The sequence below is a fragment of the Cetorhinus maximus genome, chromosome 7, assembly GCF_964194155.1.
Source record: "Cetorhinus maximus chromosome 7, sCetMax3.hap1.1, whole genome shotgun sequence".
Classification (NCBI taxonomy): domain Eukaryota; kingdom Metazoa; phylum Chordata; class Chondrichthyes; order Lamniformes; family Cetorhinidae; genus Cetorhinus; species Cetorhinus maximus.
Window position 1 is genome coordinate 78,602,507 of NC_135885.1, and position 16,386 is coordinate 78,618,892.

Here is a 16,386-nt window from a genome sequence, read left to right on the forward strand (position 1 = left end):
GATGGAGGGCTGGTGAACATTGGGCTTATGTACCAACCTTGAGTGCCAAAGACAATTTCTATGACTCTCGATGTGACATTCTGGAACACATTTCAGATGGTGAGAAGTTATTCATCTTGGGTGATTTTAATGCACAGATTCATGGCCACCGCGTACTGGTCATCGAGTTGGACAAGATCAATGAGAGTGGACAATGGCTTCTTGACCTTTGGGGAAGCAGTGCCACAGTGGTATTGTTACTGGACTGGTAATCCAGAGACCCAGGGTAATGCTCTGGGGACCCCGGTTCGAATAACATCATGGCAGATAGTGGAATTTGAATTCAATAAAAATCTGGAATTAAAAGTCTAATAATGGCCATGAAACTGTTGTTTGTTTGTTGTAAAAACCCATTGTGTTCACAAATGTCCTTTAGGAAAGTAAATCTGCCATCATTTGGTCTGGCCTACATGTGACTCCATATCTGCAGTAATGTGGTTGACTCTTAAATGGCCTAGCAAGCCACTCAGTTGTATCAAACCACTACAAAGTCAGTTAAAAAGGAATGAAAGCCGACAGACCACTCAGTATCGGCCTAGGCACCGGAAACGACAATGGCAAGCCCAGCCCTGTCGACCCTGAAAAGTCGTCCTTACTAACATCTAGGGGCTTGTGCCAAAATTAGGAGACTGTCTCAGACTAATCAAGCAACAGCCTGACATAGTCATACTCATGAAATCGTACCTTACAGATCATGTCCCAAACATCACCATCACTATCCCTGGGTAGGTCATGTCCCACAGGCAGGACAGACCCAGCAGGGGTGGCTCATAGTGGTATACAGTCAAGAATGAGTTGCCTTGGGTGTCCTCAATATCAACTCTGGCCCCCATGAAGTCTCATGGCATCAGGTCAAACATGGGCAAGGAAGCCTCCTGCTGATTACCACGTACCGCCCCCACCTCAGCTGATGAATCACTACTCCTCCATGTTGAACACCGCTTGGAGGAAGCACTGAGGGTGGCTAGGGTGCAGTATGTACTCTGGGTGGGGGACTTCAATGTACATCACCAAGCATAGCTTGGTAGCACCACCATAGATCTAGCTGGCTAAGTCCTAAAGGACATAGTTGCTAGACTGGATCTGTGGAAGTGGTGAGGGAACCAATAAGAGGGAACAACATACTTGACCTCATCCTCACCAACCTGCCTACCACAGATGCATCTGCCCATGACAATATTGGTAGGAGTGACCACCACACAGTTCTTGCGGAGACAAAGTCCCGTCTTCACATTGAGGATACCCTCCATCGTGTTTGGCACTACCACCGTGCTAAATGGACTAGATTTTGAACAGACCTAGCAATATAAGACTGGGAAACCATGAGCTGCTGTGGGCCATCAACAGCAGCAGAATTGTACTTAACCACAATCTGTGACCTCATGGCCAGGCATATCCCCCACTCTGCCATTACCACCAAGCCAGGGGATCAACCCTGGTTCAATGAAAAGTACAGGAGGGCATGCCAGGAGCAGCACCAGGCATACCTAAAAATGAGGTGTCAACCTGGTGAAGTTACAACACAGGACTACTTGCATGCCAAACATTATAAGCAACAAGTGATAGACAGAGCTAAGCGGTTCCACAACCAACAGATCAGATCTAAGCTCTGCAGTCCTACCACATCCAGTTGTGAATGGTGGTGCACAATTAAGCAGCTCATTGGAGGAGGAGGCAGATCCACAAATATCCCCATCCACAATGATGGAGGAACCCAGCATGTCAGCGCAAAACATAAGACTGAAGCATTTGCAACAATCTTCAGCCAGAAGTGCAAAGTGGATGAATCATCTCTGCCTCCTTCAGAGGACCCCAGCATCACAGATGCCAGTCCTCAGTCAATTCGATTCACTCCACGTGATATCAAGAAACGGCCGAAAGCATTGCATACTGCAAAGACGATGGGCCTTGACAATATTCCAGCAATAGTACTGAAGACTTGTGCTCCAGAACATGCTGCGCCCCTAGCCAAGCTGTTCCAGTACAGCTGCAACACAGGCATCTACCTGGCAATGTAGAAAATTGCCCAGGTATGTCCTGTATACAAAAGGTAGGACAAATAGAACCCGGCGAATTACTGCCCCATCAGTCTACTCTCCATCATCAGCAAAGTAATGGAAGTGGTTATCAACAGTGTTATCAAGCGACACTTGCTTAGCAATAACCTGCTCAGTTTGGGTTCCGCCAGGGTCACTCAGCTTCTGACCTCACTATAGCCTTGGTTCAAACATGGACAAAAGAGCTGAACTCGAGGTGAGATGAGAGTGACTGCCCTTGACATCAAGGCAGCATTTGACTAAGTGTGGCATCAAGGTGCCCCAGCAAAACTGAAGTCAATGGGAATCAGAGGGAAAATCTTCGCTGGTTGGAGCCATACCTAGCACAAAGGAAGATAATTGTGGTTGTTGGAGGTCAATCATCTGCACTGATGTCCTGGAACTGAGGAGTTCCTCAGGGTAGTGTCCTAGCCCCAACCATCTTCAGCTGCTTCATCAGTGACCTTCCTTCCATCATAAGGTCAGCAGTGGGGACTTTCGCTGATGATTGTGCAATGTTCATCACCATTCGCGATTCCTCAGATAGTGAAGCACTTCATGTCTTAATTCAGCAAGACCTGGACAATATCCAGGCTTGGGCTGACATGTGGCAAGTAATATTCGTGCCACACAAGTGCCAGGCAATGACCATCTTCAACAAGAGAGAATCTAACCATTGCCCCATGACATTCAATGGCTTTACCATCACTGAATCCCCCACTATCAACATTCTGGGGGTTACCATTGACCAGAAACTGAACTGGACTAGCCAGATAAATACTGTGGCACAAAAGCAGCTCAGAGCCTAGGAATCCGGTGCTGAGTAACTTACCTCATGACTCCCCAAAGCCTAGCCACCATCAGCAAGACCCAGGTCAGGAGTGTGATGGAATACTCTCCGCTTGCCTGGATGAGTGCAGCTCCAATCTTGAAGCTTGACACCATCCAGGACAAAGCAGCCTGCTTAATTGGCACCACATCCACAAACATTCACTTCCTCCACCACCGATGAACAGCGGCAGCAGGGTGTACCATCTACAAGATGCACTGCAGGAACTCACCAAGGCTCCTTAGACAGCACCTTCCAAACCCACGATCACTAACAACTAGAAGGACAAGGGCAGCAGATAGATGGGAACACCAACACCTGGAAGTTCCTCTCCAAGCCACTCACCATCCTGATTTGGAAATATATCATCGTTCCGTCACTGTCGCTGGGTCAACATCCTGGAACTCCCTCCCCAACAGCACTGGGTGTACCTATACCAAATGGACAACAGCGGTTCAAGAAGGTAGCTCCCCTCCACCTTCTCAAGGGTAATTAGTGATGGGCAATAAGGGCTGGTCTAACCAGTGATGCCCAAATCCCATAAATGAATTTAAAAAAAGAATGAATTTTGCATCACCAACACTTTCAATCATGGCTAACATTGTCACAAGTTATCATGCCATTGTTTCAAAATCTGGCCACTGGCACCAATTTGACCTGATCACCAGAAAACGTTATCTCCCCAGCATTTTCCATACCCACACATACCACAGCACAGTCTGCAACACTGACCCACAACAGAGAGGAAATGCAATCCCAAAAGTCAAACATGATAGCCCACCACACATCATCACCCCTGGTACAAGAAATTATACCAAATACAGTAGGTCCCCAATTAACATTGCCCCATTTAACATCGTTTCACTTTAACATCAGTCAGTTAATGGGGCCTGTCATCTTGTTCGGTGTCATGAGATTTGTTTTAAAGTAGTTTCCTGCCACAACAAAAACAGAATTACCTGGAAAAACTCAGCAGGTCTGGCAGCATCGGCATCCAAGGGCCCAAACAGTCCTTTCAAGTGAAGCAGCATTTCACTTGCATTTCCCCTAACTTAGTCTACTACATTCGTTGCTCCCAATGCGGTCTCCTCTACATTGGAGAGACCAAACGTAAACTGGGCGACCGCTTTGCAGAACACTTGCGGTCTGTCTGCAAGAAAGACCCAAACCTCCCTGTCGCTTGCCATTTTAACACTCCACCCTGCTCTCTTGCCCACATGTCTGTCCTTGGCTTGCTGCATTGTTCCAGTGAAGCCCAACGCAAACTGGACGAACAGCACCTCATCTTCCGACTAGGCGCTTTACAGCCTTCCGGACTAAATATTGAATTCAACAACTTTAGATCTTAAACTCCCTCCCCCATCCCCACCCCCTTTCCGTTTCTTCCCCCTCCCTTTTGTTTTTTCCAATAATTTATATAGATTTTTCTTTTCTCACCTATTTCCATTATTTTTAAATCGGTAATGCTCTGTCAGTCTTTCCACCCCACCCCCACTAGAGCTGTACCTTGAGTGTCCTGCCATTCATTCTTAATTAGCACATTCTCTTAGATAATATCACCATCTTCAACACCTCTTTGTTCCTTTATCTGTGACATATTTTGATTATCTGCTCCTATCACTGCTTGCTTGGCCCTACTACCACCCCCCCAACTTCTCTCCCCCCACCTCAAACCAGCTTATATTTCACCCCTCTCCTAACTTTACTTAGTTCTGCTGAAGGGTCATGAGGACTCGAAACGTCAACTCTTTTCTTCTCCACCGATGCTGCCAGACCTGCTGTTTTTCCAGGTAATTCTGTTTTTGTTTTGGATTTCCAGCATCCGCAGTAGTTTTTTAGTTTCCTGCCCGTTTGACATAGGACCACATGACCGAATTGGCACCATTTTGGAGCAGGCTACGCTGCTCACTGACCCTTTCTCTTGTTACCAACCGTTCAACTTGCAGCCTCTGCTACTCCCCTGATTCATCTCAATGATCCTTGATCTCAACAAGCCTCCCACTCCCTGATCTCCTGCTCATCCTCCTGAACCCGTGGTTTGAGCGAGGAATCAGGAGATGAGAGGCAGAAGGAGCAGCATTGATTATAACAGTCCGAGCTCGGCACTTCTGCACCTTGGGACCTACACTTTCACAACTTTGGAGCTCCAGATTTGGATCGGATCTGGATCGTAAATGGGAAGGTAGTTTCAGGGAGCGGTAAGTGGTGAGCGGGAGAGGGAGGTTTAGTGATAGCAAGGATCAGTGAGAGGGTGAGTCAGAGCAGAGGCTACAAGTCAGATGGTCGCCAGCATCAGGATGGGTTAAGGAGCGGTTGGGGCTGTGAACCAGAGGGTCAGCGGGAAGAAGGGTCCGCACTGACCAGGAGGGTCAGAAAGTGGGATGTGGGGCAAGTGGGAGGTTCAGGAACCAGGATCAGCAGCAAGAAGGAGGTAATACAAGTAGAAAGTTAATTTTCTTTTAGCATTTAAAATAAAATAAATTTAAAAATATATTTAATTTAGTCATTTGGTAGTACAGAACTTGAGTATTGCGGAAAAAAGAGACATGTTGAAGCTTTTTGTCCTGCACTCATCGGGACACTTCACAAGAATACCTATATGACGGGAAAACAACAATTTATACTTTGAGAAGAATGCTGATTTGTTCGCAAGTGGACTCTGATTGGTAGAGGTGCTGCCATGGAGAATGGATGGTGACTGACAGTTAACCAGGGTGCTTGCAGTTGTTGGGTAAGAAAGTCTAAATATTTATTTTGTACAAAGCTAATTTAGTTTGTAGTTGGCATTACACTGAAATCTACAGAATAAATTCTGTAGTTGCCAGCCTTAAGCAGGGTTTTTCAAGGGTTCCAGTGAAAGAGCAACTTAATTACGAACCAGCTGAAACTGGGTCCTCACTCAGTGACTCAGCTAGGCCTTTTGTGTTAGGAACATATAAATTCAGCTAGCAAACTCAGTTTAACCTAGGACTGAGTGTGTGCAGTTGTTGGGTAAGAAAGTCTAAATTTTTATTTTGTACAAACCTAATTTAGTTTGTAGTTGGCAGGGGCAGGACAAATCCAACCTGGCCAATTACCGCTCCTTTGGTCTACTCTCGATCATCAGTAAAGTTGTGGAAGGTATCATCAATAGTGCTACCAAGCAGCACTTACTCAGCAGTAACGTGCTCACTAATGCTCAGTTTGGGTTCCGCCAGGGCTACTCCGCCCCGACCTCATTACAACCTTCATTCAAATATGGACAAAAGAGCAGAACTCAAGAGATGGGGTGAGAGTGACTGCCCTTGGCATCAAGGCAGCTTTTGACCGAGTGTGGCATTAAGGACCTTTTGCAAAACTGAAGTCAATGGGAATCAAGGGGAAACTCTCCAGTGGTTGGAGTCACACCTGGCACAAAGAAAGATGGTTGTGGTTGTTGGATGTCAATCATCTCAGTTTCAGGAAATCACTGCAGGAGTTTCTCAGGTTGGTGTCCTAGGCCGAATCAACTTTAGCTGATTTATGAATCACCTTCCCTCTATCATAAGGTCAGAAGTGGGGATGTTTGCTGATGATTGCACAATCTTGTGCTCCAAAACTTGCTTGCCCCTAGCCAAGATGTTTCAGCACAGCTACAACACTGGCAACCATCCGGCTATTAGAAAACTGCACAGGTATGTCCTGTACACAAAAAGCAGGGCAAATCCAACCTGGCCAATTACTGCACCATTAGTCTACTCTCCATCATCAGTAAAGCCATGGAAGGGGTAATCAACAGTGCTATCAAACGCCACTTGCTTAGCAATAACCTGCTCATTGATGCCCAGCTTGGGTTCTGCCAGGGTCACTCAGCTCCTGACCTCATTACAGTTACAGTGTGTACCATCTACAAGATACCCTGCAGGAATTTACCAAGGCTCCTTCGGCAGCACCTTCCAAACCCACGACCACTACCATCTAGAAGGAAAAGGGCAGCAGATAGTTGGGAACACCAACACCTGGAAGTTCCCCTCTAAGTCACTCACCATCCTGGCTTGGAAATATATCGCCATTCCTTCACTGTTGCTGTGTCAAAATCCTGGAACTCCCTTCCTAACAGTGCTGTGGGTGTACCTACACCACATAGACCGCAACGGATCAAGAAGGCAGTTCGCCACCACCTTCTCAAGGGCAACTAGGGATGGGCAATAAATCCTGGCCCAGTCAGCGAAGCCCACGTCCCATGACTGAATAATAAAAAAACATGGTCAGAACAGGGGATGTTCAATGATGATTACACAATCTTCAGTACCAGCCATGACTCTTCAGATACTGAAACATTCTGTGTCCATATGCAGCAGGACCTGGACAATATTCAGGCTTGGGCTGTTAAGTGACAAGTAACATTCGCATTGCACTGGTGCCAGGCAATGACCATCTCCAACAAGAGAGAATTTAACTTGACATTCAATGGCATTACCATCACTGAATCCTCTACTATCAACATCCTGGGATTTACTATTGACCAGAAACTGGACTGGACTAGCCATTTAAATACCGTGGCTACAAGAACAGATCAGAGGCTGGGAACTCTGTGCCAAGTAACTTATCTCCTGAGTACCCAAACCTTGTCCACCACCTACAAGGCACAAGTCAAGAGTATGATGGAATCTTCTCCAATTGCTTAAATGAGTGCAGCTCTAACATCACTTAGGAAGCTTAACACCATCCAGGGCCAGGCAGCCCTCTTGAATGGCACTCTCTCCACCACCTTAAGCATTCACTCCCTCCACCGCTGATGCAAAGTGGCAGCAGTGTGTACCATCTACAAGATGCACTGTGGCAACTCAAGGCGCCTTTGACAGCACCTTCCAAAACCGCGACCTCGACCACTTACAAGGAAATGCAGCAGGTGCAGGGGAACACCCCCTGCAAGTTCCCCTCCAAGCCACACACCATCCTGACTTGGGAATTATATCTCCGATTCTTCGCTATCGCTGGGTGAAAATCCTGGAGCTCCCTTCCTAACCGCACTGTGGCTGTATCTCCACCACAGGGACTGCAGCGGTTCAAGAAGATGGCTCACCAGCACCTTCTCAAGAGCAATTAGGGATGGGCAATAAATGCTGGGCTAGCGATATCCACATCCTTTGAAAGAATATAAAAAAAGCAGCTTGTGTGTGAATTTATCCTGACATCCAACCAGGCAGAATTAGTGAATATCTGGAGCAAGAGATTCCAGGATGTTCTAAGAATATTGACTCACATTTGATTTTCCAGTGTGGTTGCTGTCCTATTTGGAGTTTAGATGTGGTTCTGCTACAACTAGTTCCCCTTCTGTTTTCAAATCCATTCTGATCAGATAGGGTAGGTGGTGGAACAATTCCCAAACCCTGCCCCAATATTGAATGACATGAATATTGGGACATTTAACAAACCTCCGCATGACAGTGAGAATAACTTTGTCGATTATTTCCTTTGTGTAAATGTGTCTCAACTGTTTCTGTCCTTGTACAGATAAAGCATTTTTTAAAATGTAACTTGTATTTTCAGTTTGGCTTAATTATATCTTTCTTCCTGTTCACTAGGTTAAGAATGCACTGAATGCAGGTGCTAAAGGACTCATCTTTTTCTCAGATCCTGCTGATTATTGTGCACCAGGAGTGCACCCGTACCCAGAAGGCTGGAATCTCCCTGGAAGTGGAGTCCAATGTGGAAACATTTTAAACCTGAATGGAGCTGGTGACCCTCTAACCCCAGGCTTTCCAGCTAATGGTACGTACTGTAGTAAACATCCATATTCTTGAGTAAGGTAGCAACTGATCTTTACAGAGCAGATTTTACATGGTGTAACCATAAATCATCTTACTCAATGTTACCGCTGTCACCATGAAAATATTCAAACAACTTTTAACCATATTCTTTGTCAAATCTAAGTAAAGCAAAATGATTTTGCGCAATATCAGGACTGTACTTTGTTCACTTTGAATTGATCAATTTACTTTCAGAAAATTATTTTTGCTCCTATGGATCTGCAAAAAATCTGCATTAGTGGGAAATGAGCATGACTTTAACGGTGGGTGCTGTTAACCTTGGATAGATATTTTCTCCAATAGTACCCAAATATTACACAACAAAGATTGTAAGAAAGACAGAAAATGTTGGAAAAACTCAGCAGGTCTGATAGCATCTGTGGAGAGTGGAAAACAAAGTTAATGTTTCGAGTCCGTATGACCCTTCTTCAGAGCTGAAGAGCAGTGGAAATTTGATGCAATTTATACTGATTAAGGGGGGTGGGGTAGGTGGAGCTGGACAAAAGGCCAGCGATAGGTGGGGACAAAGGAGGGATTGACAAAAATATCATGAACTAAAGGACAAAGGGAGTGTTAATGGTAGTGGTTAGTGCTAAAAAAGGTGCTAATAGTGGCAATAAGATAAGAAAGCAGCATGTGATTATAGCAGAACCAGGGTAGCAATGTGTAAAAGGTTAACATGGAACAAGTGACAGATGGCCCTGTAGGGGATGGGGTGGGGGAGGGGGTGGTGGTGGGGGAAAAAAGAATAGTAAATGGGATAAAAAAAAAGGGGATAAAACTACGGATAAATGAATAAAGATAAAAATAAGTGGATAAAAATTAAAATGGATGTAGAAGGGGATTAAAAAAAAGAGGGTGAGGATGGAGGAGAGAGTTCATAGTCTGAAGTCGTTGAACTCAATGTTAAGTCCGGAAGGCTGTAAGGTGCCTAATCAGAAGATGAGGTGCTGTTCCTCCAGTTTGCGTTGAGCTTCACTGGATCATTGCAGCAGGCCAAGGATGGACATGTGGGCATGAGAGCAGGGTGGTGTGTTGAAATGGCAAGTGACCAGAAGGTCTGGCTCATGCTTGTGGACAGACCGGAGGTGTTCCGCAAAGCGGTCACCCAGTCTGCGTTTGGTCTCCCCGATGTAGAGGAGACAGCATTGGGAGCAGCGGATGCTGTAGACTAAATTGAGGGAGCACTGCTTCACCTGAAGGAGTGTGTGGGCCTCTAGATGGCGAGGAGGGAGGAAGTAAAGGGGCAGGTTTTGCACCTTTTGTGGTTTCATGGGAAGGTGTCGTGGGAAGGGGATGAGGTGTTGGGTGATGGAGGAGTGGACCAGGGTGTCCCGGAGGGATCAGTCCCTACGGAATGCTGGCGGGGGTGGGGGTGAAGGGAAGATGTGTTTGGTGGTGGCATCATGCTGGAGTTGAAAGAAATGGCGGAGGATGATCCTTCGAATGCAGAGGCTGGTGGGGTGAAAAGTGAGGACAAGAGGTACTGTAGGGACCGTTCACTCCAGGACATGTGCGAACTGACCACGGCACCATGGTACAGGGAGCCATTCAAGTGGGTAGGAAATAGGAATGTAGTAGCGGTAGGGGACAGTATAATTAGGGGATAGATACTGTTCTGTGAGCGTGAGTCCCGAAGGCTGTGTTGCCTAGCCGGTGCCAAGGTTAAGGACATCTCCTCATGGCTGGAGGAACGTGGAGTGGCAGGGGAAGGATCTAGTTGTCGTTGTCAACATTGGTACCAACGACATTAATATGACTAGAAAGGAGGTTCTGCTGAATAAATTTGAACAGTTAGGAGCTAAATTAAAAAAACAGAACCTCCAACGTAATGATCTCAAGATTACTATCTGAGTCATGGGCAAACTGGCATATGGTAACTAAAGTCAAGGGGATGAATTTCCCCCCCATTGGGGGGGAAGTTGATGGGCGGGCGCACTTTTGATCGGCGCCCCCGATAGGAGGCGGGGCGCCATTTTACGTGGGCGGGCCAATTAAGGCTTGCCCAGCGTGACGTCCGCAGGGAAGCGTTATGTGCTCCCTGTGCGGGCGGTGGGGGGGGGGGGGAATACCTAAATTCGAGAATGCGCTCTTTCGTGCATGCTCACGTAAGAGCGCACTTATTTCCCTGAGGCTAAGTGCAGCCTCAGGGAGATTGGCTCTACGTGCAAAAATATTAAAAATAGATTAAAAAAATTCCCTTACATGTTCCCTCATGTGACAATGTCACATGAGTTGGGACATGTTCATAATTTCCAACAAAACTTCATTAAAATTTGTAAAACCCTACATGAAACCTCATCCCGCCTGTGGATGAGGTTTCATGTTTTTTCTACTTCCTGCGGGGGCTCCTGGTCTGCCCACCAACCTTAAGGTTGGACAGGCAGGTCCACTAATTACTTTAATTGATCTGTCAATGGCCTCAATTGGCCATTGACAGGTCGGTGGGCGAGCAGCTGATTTTGCGGCACCCCCACGTTCCTGAAAATTTAAATAGGGCGGGGTGACATCGGGAATTACGCCTGACATCATCCCGTGTCATTTTACGTGGTGGCGAGCGGGCCCCACCCCTGCTTGCCAACGGTAAAATCCCGCCCAAGGAGTTAAATGCGCGGCTCAAGGATTGGTGTGGGAGGAATGGGTTTCAATTCACAGGGCACTGGCATCAGTACTCGGGTAGAAGGGAGCTGTTCTGGTGGGATGGGCTTCACTTGAATTGTGCTGGGACCAGTGTCCTGGCGAATCGAATAACTAGGGCTGTAGAGAAGGCTTAAAAATAAATAGGGGGGAGGGTTCTGGAGAGAGGATATGTAGACTTACAAAGCAAAAGGATATGGCAGCCTTGCAGGGCAGCTATTTAGGTAATGATACCCAGAGTGTGACAGCATGGGACAGAATGTACAAACATTAATAAAAAGTAGCAAATAGGGTCAAAAGGGGAAAAAATGGTAAAAAGACAAAATCAATGGCTCTTTACTTAAATGCACGTAGTATTCAGAAAAAAATAAATGAATTAACAGCACAAATAAACTTTAATGGGTTTGATCTTATAGCCATTACGAAGGCATGGTTACAAGGAGATCAAAGCTTGGAACTAAATATTCAGGGTATGTGACTTTTTGAAAGGACAAGCAGGAAGGAAAAGGTGGTGAGATAGTTTTGTTAGTATGAGATGGAATAAGTATGATAACCAGAAATGATCTTGGATCAGAAGATGTAGAAAGGTCTTTGTGTACATGTTTTAATTTTGATTGGGTAATACAATTATGTATACACCCTTTAGAATAATTGGTTAGCAAAATCACATGTTTATGTACTCAATAGGATAATTTTAACATGGTACCTGTGTGTCGGTTACCGATTGGATGTATTCAAATGTACTCAATTGTATTGTGATAAGAAAAAGTATAAAAGTAGTGAAATGTAATCAATCTGGGAGCTGGGTCAGTCTTAGGAATGATTGCGGCACCCTTGCATATGCTTGAATAAAACTGGTGAAAGGAAGCCTGAGTCTCTGTGGTCGCTGTGTGATCGGGGATTGTAATTTCTCCTCTTCAACTGGCCTATGTGGTAGTTGCTGGATTGGAGGGAGTACTGTCTTTACTTGGAAAAGAGTTTAACAGCAAGGACGGTTGATGAACCATGGCAGACATTTAAGAAAATGACTCACAACGAGTAAGAAGGACTCTCGGAAGGGGATAAACCAACCATGGTAAACCAAGGAAGTTAAGGATAGTATCACTTTGAAAGAAAAAACATACAATGCGGCAAAGATTAGTGGTAAGCCAGAGGACTGGGAAAGTTTTAAAAACCAACAAAAGATGACCAAAAAAAATAGAGGGAGAAAATAAACTTTGAGGGTAAACTAGCAAGTAATATAAAAACAGACACTAAGAGCTTCTTTAAATATATAAAAAAGGAAGAGAGAGGCCAAAGTGAACATAGGCCACTTAGAGAGTGAGCTGGGGAAATAATAATGGGGAATCAGGAAATGGCAAAGGAGTTGAATAAATACTTTACATCAGTCTTCACAGTAGAAGACACTAATAACATTCCAAAAATTCTAAATAATCAAGGGGCAAAAGGGAGGGGGGGAGAAGAAATAAATACAATAACTATCACTAGAGAAAAAGTACGAGGGAAACTAATGGAGCTAAAGGCTGATAAGTCCCCTGGACCTGATGGGTTGCAACCTAGGATATTAAAGGAAGTAGCTACAGAGATAGTGGATGCACTGGTAGTAATCATCCAAGAATCCTTAGATTCTGGAAAAGTCCCAGAGGCTTGGAAAACTGCCAATGTAACACCCTTATTCAAAAAGGGAGGGAAACAAAACAACAGGTAACTATTGGCCAGTTAGCTTAACATCTGTCATTGGGAAATGTTTGAGTCTATTATAAAGGATATAACAGCAGAACATTTAGAAATGCATAATATAATCGAGCAGAGTCAGCAAGGCTTCATGAAAGGGAACTTATGCCTGACAAATTGATTTGAATTCTTTGAGGATATAACAAGTAGGATAGATAAAGGGGAATCAGTAGATGTAATATATTTGTATTTCCTAAAGACAGTTGATAAAGTACCACACATAAGGCTACTTAATAAGATAAGAGCGCATGGTGTTAGGGGTAGTATATTAGAATGAATGGAGGATTGGCTAACTAATAGAAGACAGAGAGTTGGGATAAAGGGGACATTTTCAGGATGGCAACCTGTAACTAGTGAGTGCCACAGGGATCAGTGCTGGGGCCACAATTATTTACAATATGTATTAGTGACATGAATGAGGAAAGTGAATGTACTATCGTCAAGTTCGTGGATGACACAAAAATAGGTGGGAAGGCAAGTGGTGAGGATGACACAGAGTCCACAGAGGGATATAGACAGGTTAAGTGAGTGAGCAAAAAAGTGGCAGATGGAATATAATGTGGGCAAATGTGAGGTTATGTACTTTGGCAGGAAGAATAGAGGAGCTGAATATTATTTAAATGGAGACAGACTGCAGAAAGCTGCAGCACAAAGGGATTTGGGGATCCTCGTGCATGAATCTCAAAAAGCCTGCATTCAAGTTCAACAGGTAATAGGGAAGGCAAATGAAATGTTGGCCTTTATTTCAAAGGGAATAGAGTATCAAAATAGGGAAGTCTTGCTAAAACTATACAAGGCACTAGTTAGACCACATTCAAGAAGCTCAACACCATCCTGGACAAAACATTCCACTTGATCGACATCCCAGCCACCACCTTAAATCTCCCTCCATCACTGACAAACAGTAGCAGCAGTGTGTACCATGTGCAAGATGCACAGCACCTTTCAAACCTGGGATCTCTACCATCTAGAAGGATGAGGGCAGCAGACACATGGGAACACCATGTTCTCTTCAAGTTCCCCTTCAAGTCACTCACCATCCTGACTTGGAAATATATCACCGTTCCTTCACTGTCGCTGGGTCAAAATCCGGGAACCGTCTCCCTAACAGCACCGTGGATGTACTATGGTCACATGGACTGCAGTAGTTCAAGAAGGTGGCTCATGACCGCCTTCTCAAGTGCATTTAAGGATGGGTAACAAATGCTGGCCTAGCCAGCAATGCCCACATCATGTGAAAGAATTAAAAATTACACCTACCAGAGACCGGAGAGAAAATGCAAGGAAAAGCCAATTCTGAGCCAGCAACTTGTCCAAAATGCAATCTTCTGTGCCACCCTGTTAGGGTTGTCATCTAAGATTAAATGTATTCCTAGAGGTTTTATCACATGACTTGCCCCCATACCCTTGCCATTAGTCGGCCAACATATCCATCCTTGTGACCACTGCCTTCCTACACCAATTTGAAAGCAAAATGACTCATTAGCTAATTGGATGATGCTGGACTGTCAGCCTACCATGCCCCTACCCGCCACTCCCCCCCCCCCCCCGCCCAATTTTCAATATTTTTATATCTGGGAAAAGAGAAATGTGGAAAGAAAATGACAAAAAGACAACATTTTTAATGTCCCCATGGTTTTCCTCTAGATTTACAGAGAGCTGTGTCCTGGAGATTGATCTTCAATTCCTGGAGACTCCAGGCCAACACTGGAGGGTTGGCAGCTCTAAATCCTGTCCTATTCATAGCAGAATCTACTGGACTCAAGTCAGCCTTAGTCCTCTATGTAGCCACTAGAAACTGTAACCCACAAAGCACCCCAAATGATAAACATGGCCATCTTCGTCTCGAAGGACGAACAAGAGCCCCGTCTATTCTCTGAAAGCAGTATGATGTGAGTTCTGCCTGTGCGAATGACTGGATCAAAGTACACAACGCAGAGAGCACTGAATTACACGACAGTACACAATATTAACTTACACATTGCAGAGAAACTGCTGAATGTGTCTTGACCTCCAAAGGGAGTAATCAGAAATCTGGTGAACCAATTTATGATGCAAACAAACACAATCGTTAGCGCTGTGGAATATCTGAACTGCGGGGTGTGTTGACACAGCTCCAAGGTTGCATTGGCTGAATCCAGCCAAACCACTGAGTGGATCAAAATTGTACATACCAGGCAAAATGACCAATCCTACTTTCCTTACCTGAGTGGACGCAACATAAAAAAAAGCAGACGTGAGCCATTGGGTTAACGTTTGAAGCCACTACAGACTTTCCTGTACTCTCGCGGACTTTCGTGGATGGGAGCAATTCACTGCTCTGGCTGTTAATCGAAGTTCACTTCAGACTTTTCGGTCTGAGATACGGGAGGGGCGGATCAGAAACAGCACGAACTAGAAATGAGTTCGAATGCCAATTGGGGCAAGTGGGCGCGCTTTTTGTTGACAATAACAGCTTTCTTTCTATTGGGGTTTCTAATCGGTGAGTATTGGGTCCTTGAATAGTGCTAAATATGTTGATGTTCCCTTCACGGGAACTCCCTCGAGAAAGGCAGAGCGATTTGAAATGAAAGAGCGGAGTTTAATTCACCCCCAGTTTAATTCAACTCCGGCAGTGCCACCAAATATGAAACATTTCTTGCAAGTTAGGCAAGGAAACATTTGCATCGGGTGAGCTGCATGTTCTTAATCAAAACTAGATACCGCTGAGGAGTTAAATTGACGAAACTCCGGCTGAATTGACTCAAAATAAACGAGCAAATGATTTTGAAACTTGAAATTTTCTGTTAAAGGATGGGTTGGGCGTCCCTGTGTGAACATCTCCCCAATGAAACCTCAAAGAATTGGGAACAAACTGCTGAATGAAATGCAAGCTGAAAATATCAGAACATATCTGCGGTAAGAGACGCAATTCTTCTTATGGTGTACTGCTTCTTCTGGCCCTTGGCTAGTTCCAGTCGCTAAGTGTTCGTCCTAACGATTTGTTTGCCAGCAAAATACTGATGCTCACTCGGGATAATCCATTCTGTATAGCGAGCGATTAAGTGTGTCTGGATGATGAAGCACATTTCAGATATTGCGTAATTTAAGCAAAGTAATTTCATTTGTATGACATCTCGGCAAATCAATAAGATGCACAAGAAGAGGTTTAGCCGCCCTGAAGTAGTATGTTTCTTCAATCAATGTTTTTACTTAAAATGAATTAATCCTCAGGGTATATATATAATAATGTGTCTGTGCGTTGAGTGCATAATCTTGTCTGATAGTCCAGTGCAGCACAGAGGGAGTGTCTTGCTGTCAGAAGTGCCATGTTTCAGATGTCATGTTAAACCAAGGCCCT

The 16,386-nt window shown here is 44.9% G+C and overlaps 1 protein-coding gene across 1 annotated transcript in view; it reads left to right on the plus strand.

Moving 5' to 3' along the window:
• Positions 1 to 15,306: 15,306 nt before the first annotated feature.
• The window catches only part of naalad2 (N-acetylated alpha-linked acidic dipeptidase 2), a 241,323-nt gene continuing 240,243 nt past the window's right edge, over positions 15,307 to 16,386 (plus strand). The window contains exons 1-2 of the mRNA XM_078545757.1: positions 15,307 to 15,528; positions 15,839 to 15,944. Coding sequence (XP_078401883.1) covers positions 15,447 to 15,528; positions 15,839 to 15,944 — 188 coding nt within the window. The 5' untranslated portion in view covers positions 15,307 to 15,446. The remainder of the gene's footprint in view (positions 15,529 to 15,838; positions 15,945 to 16,386) is intronic.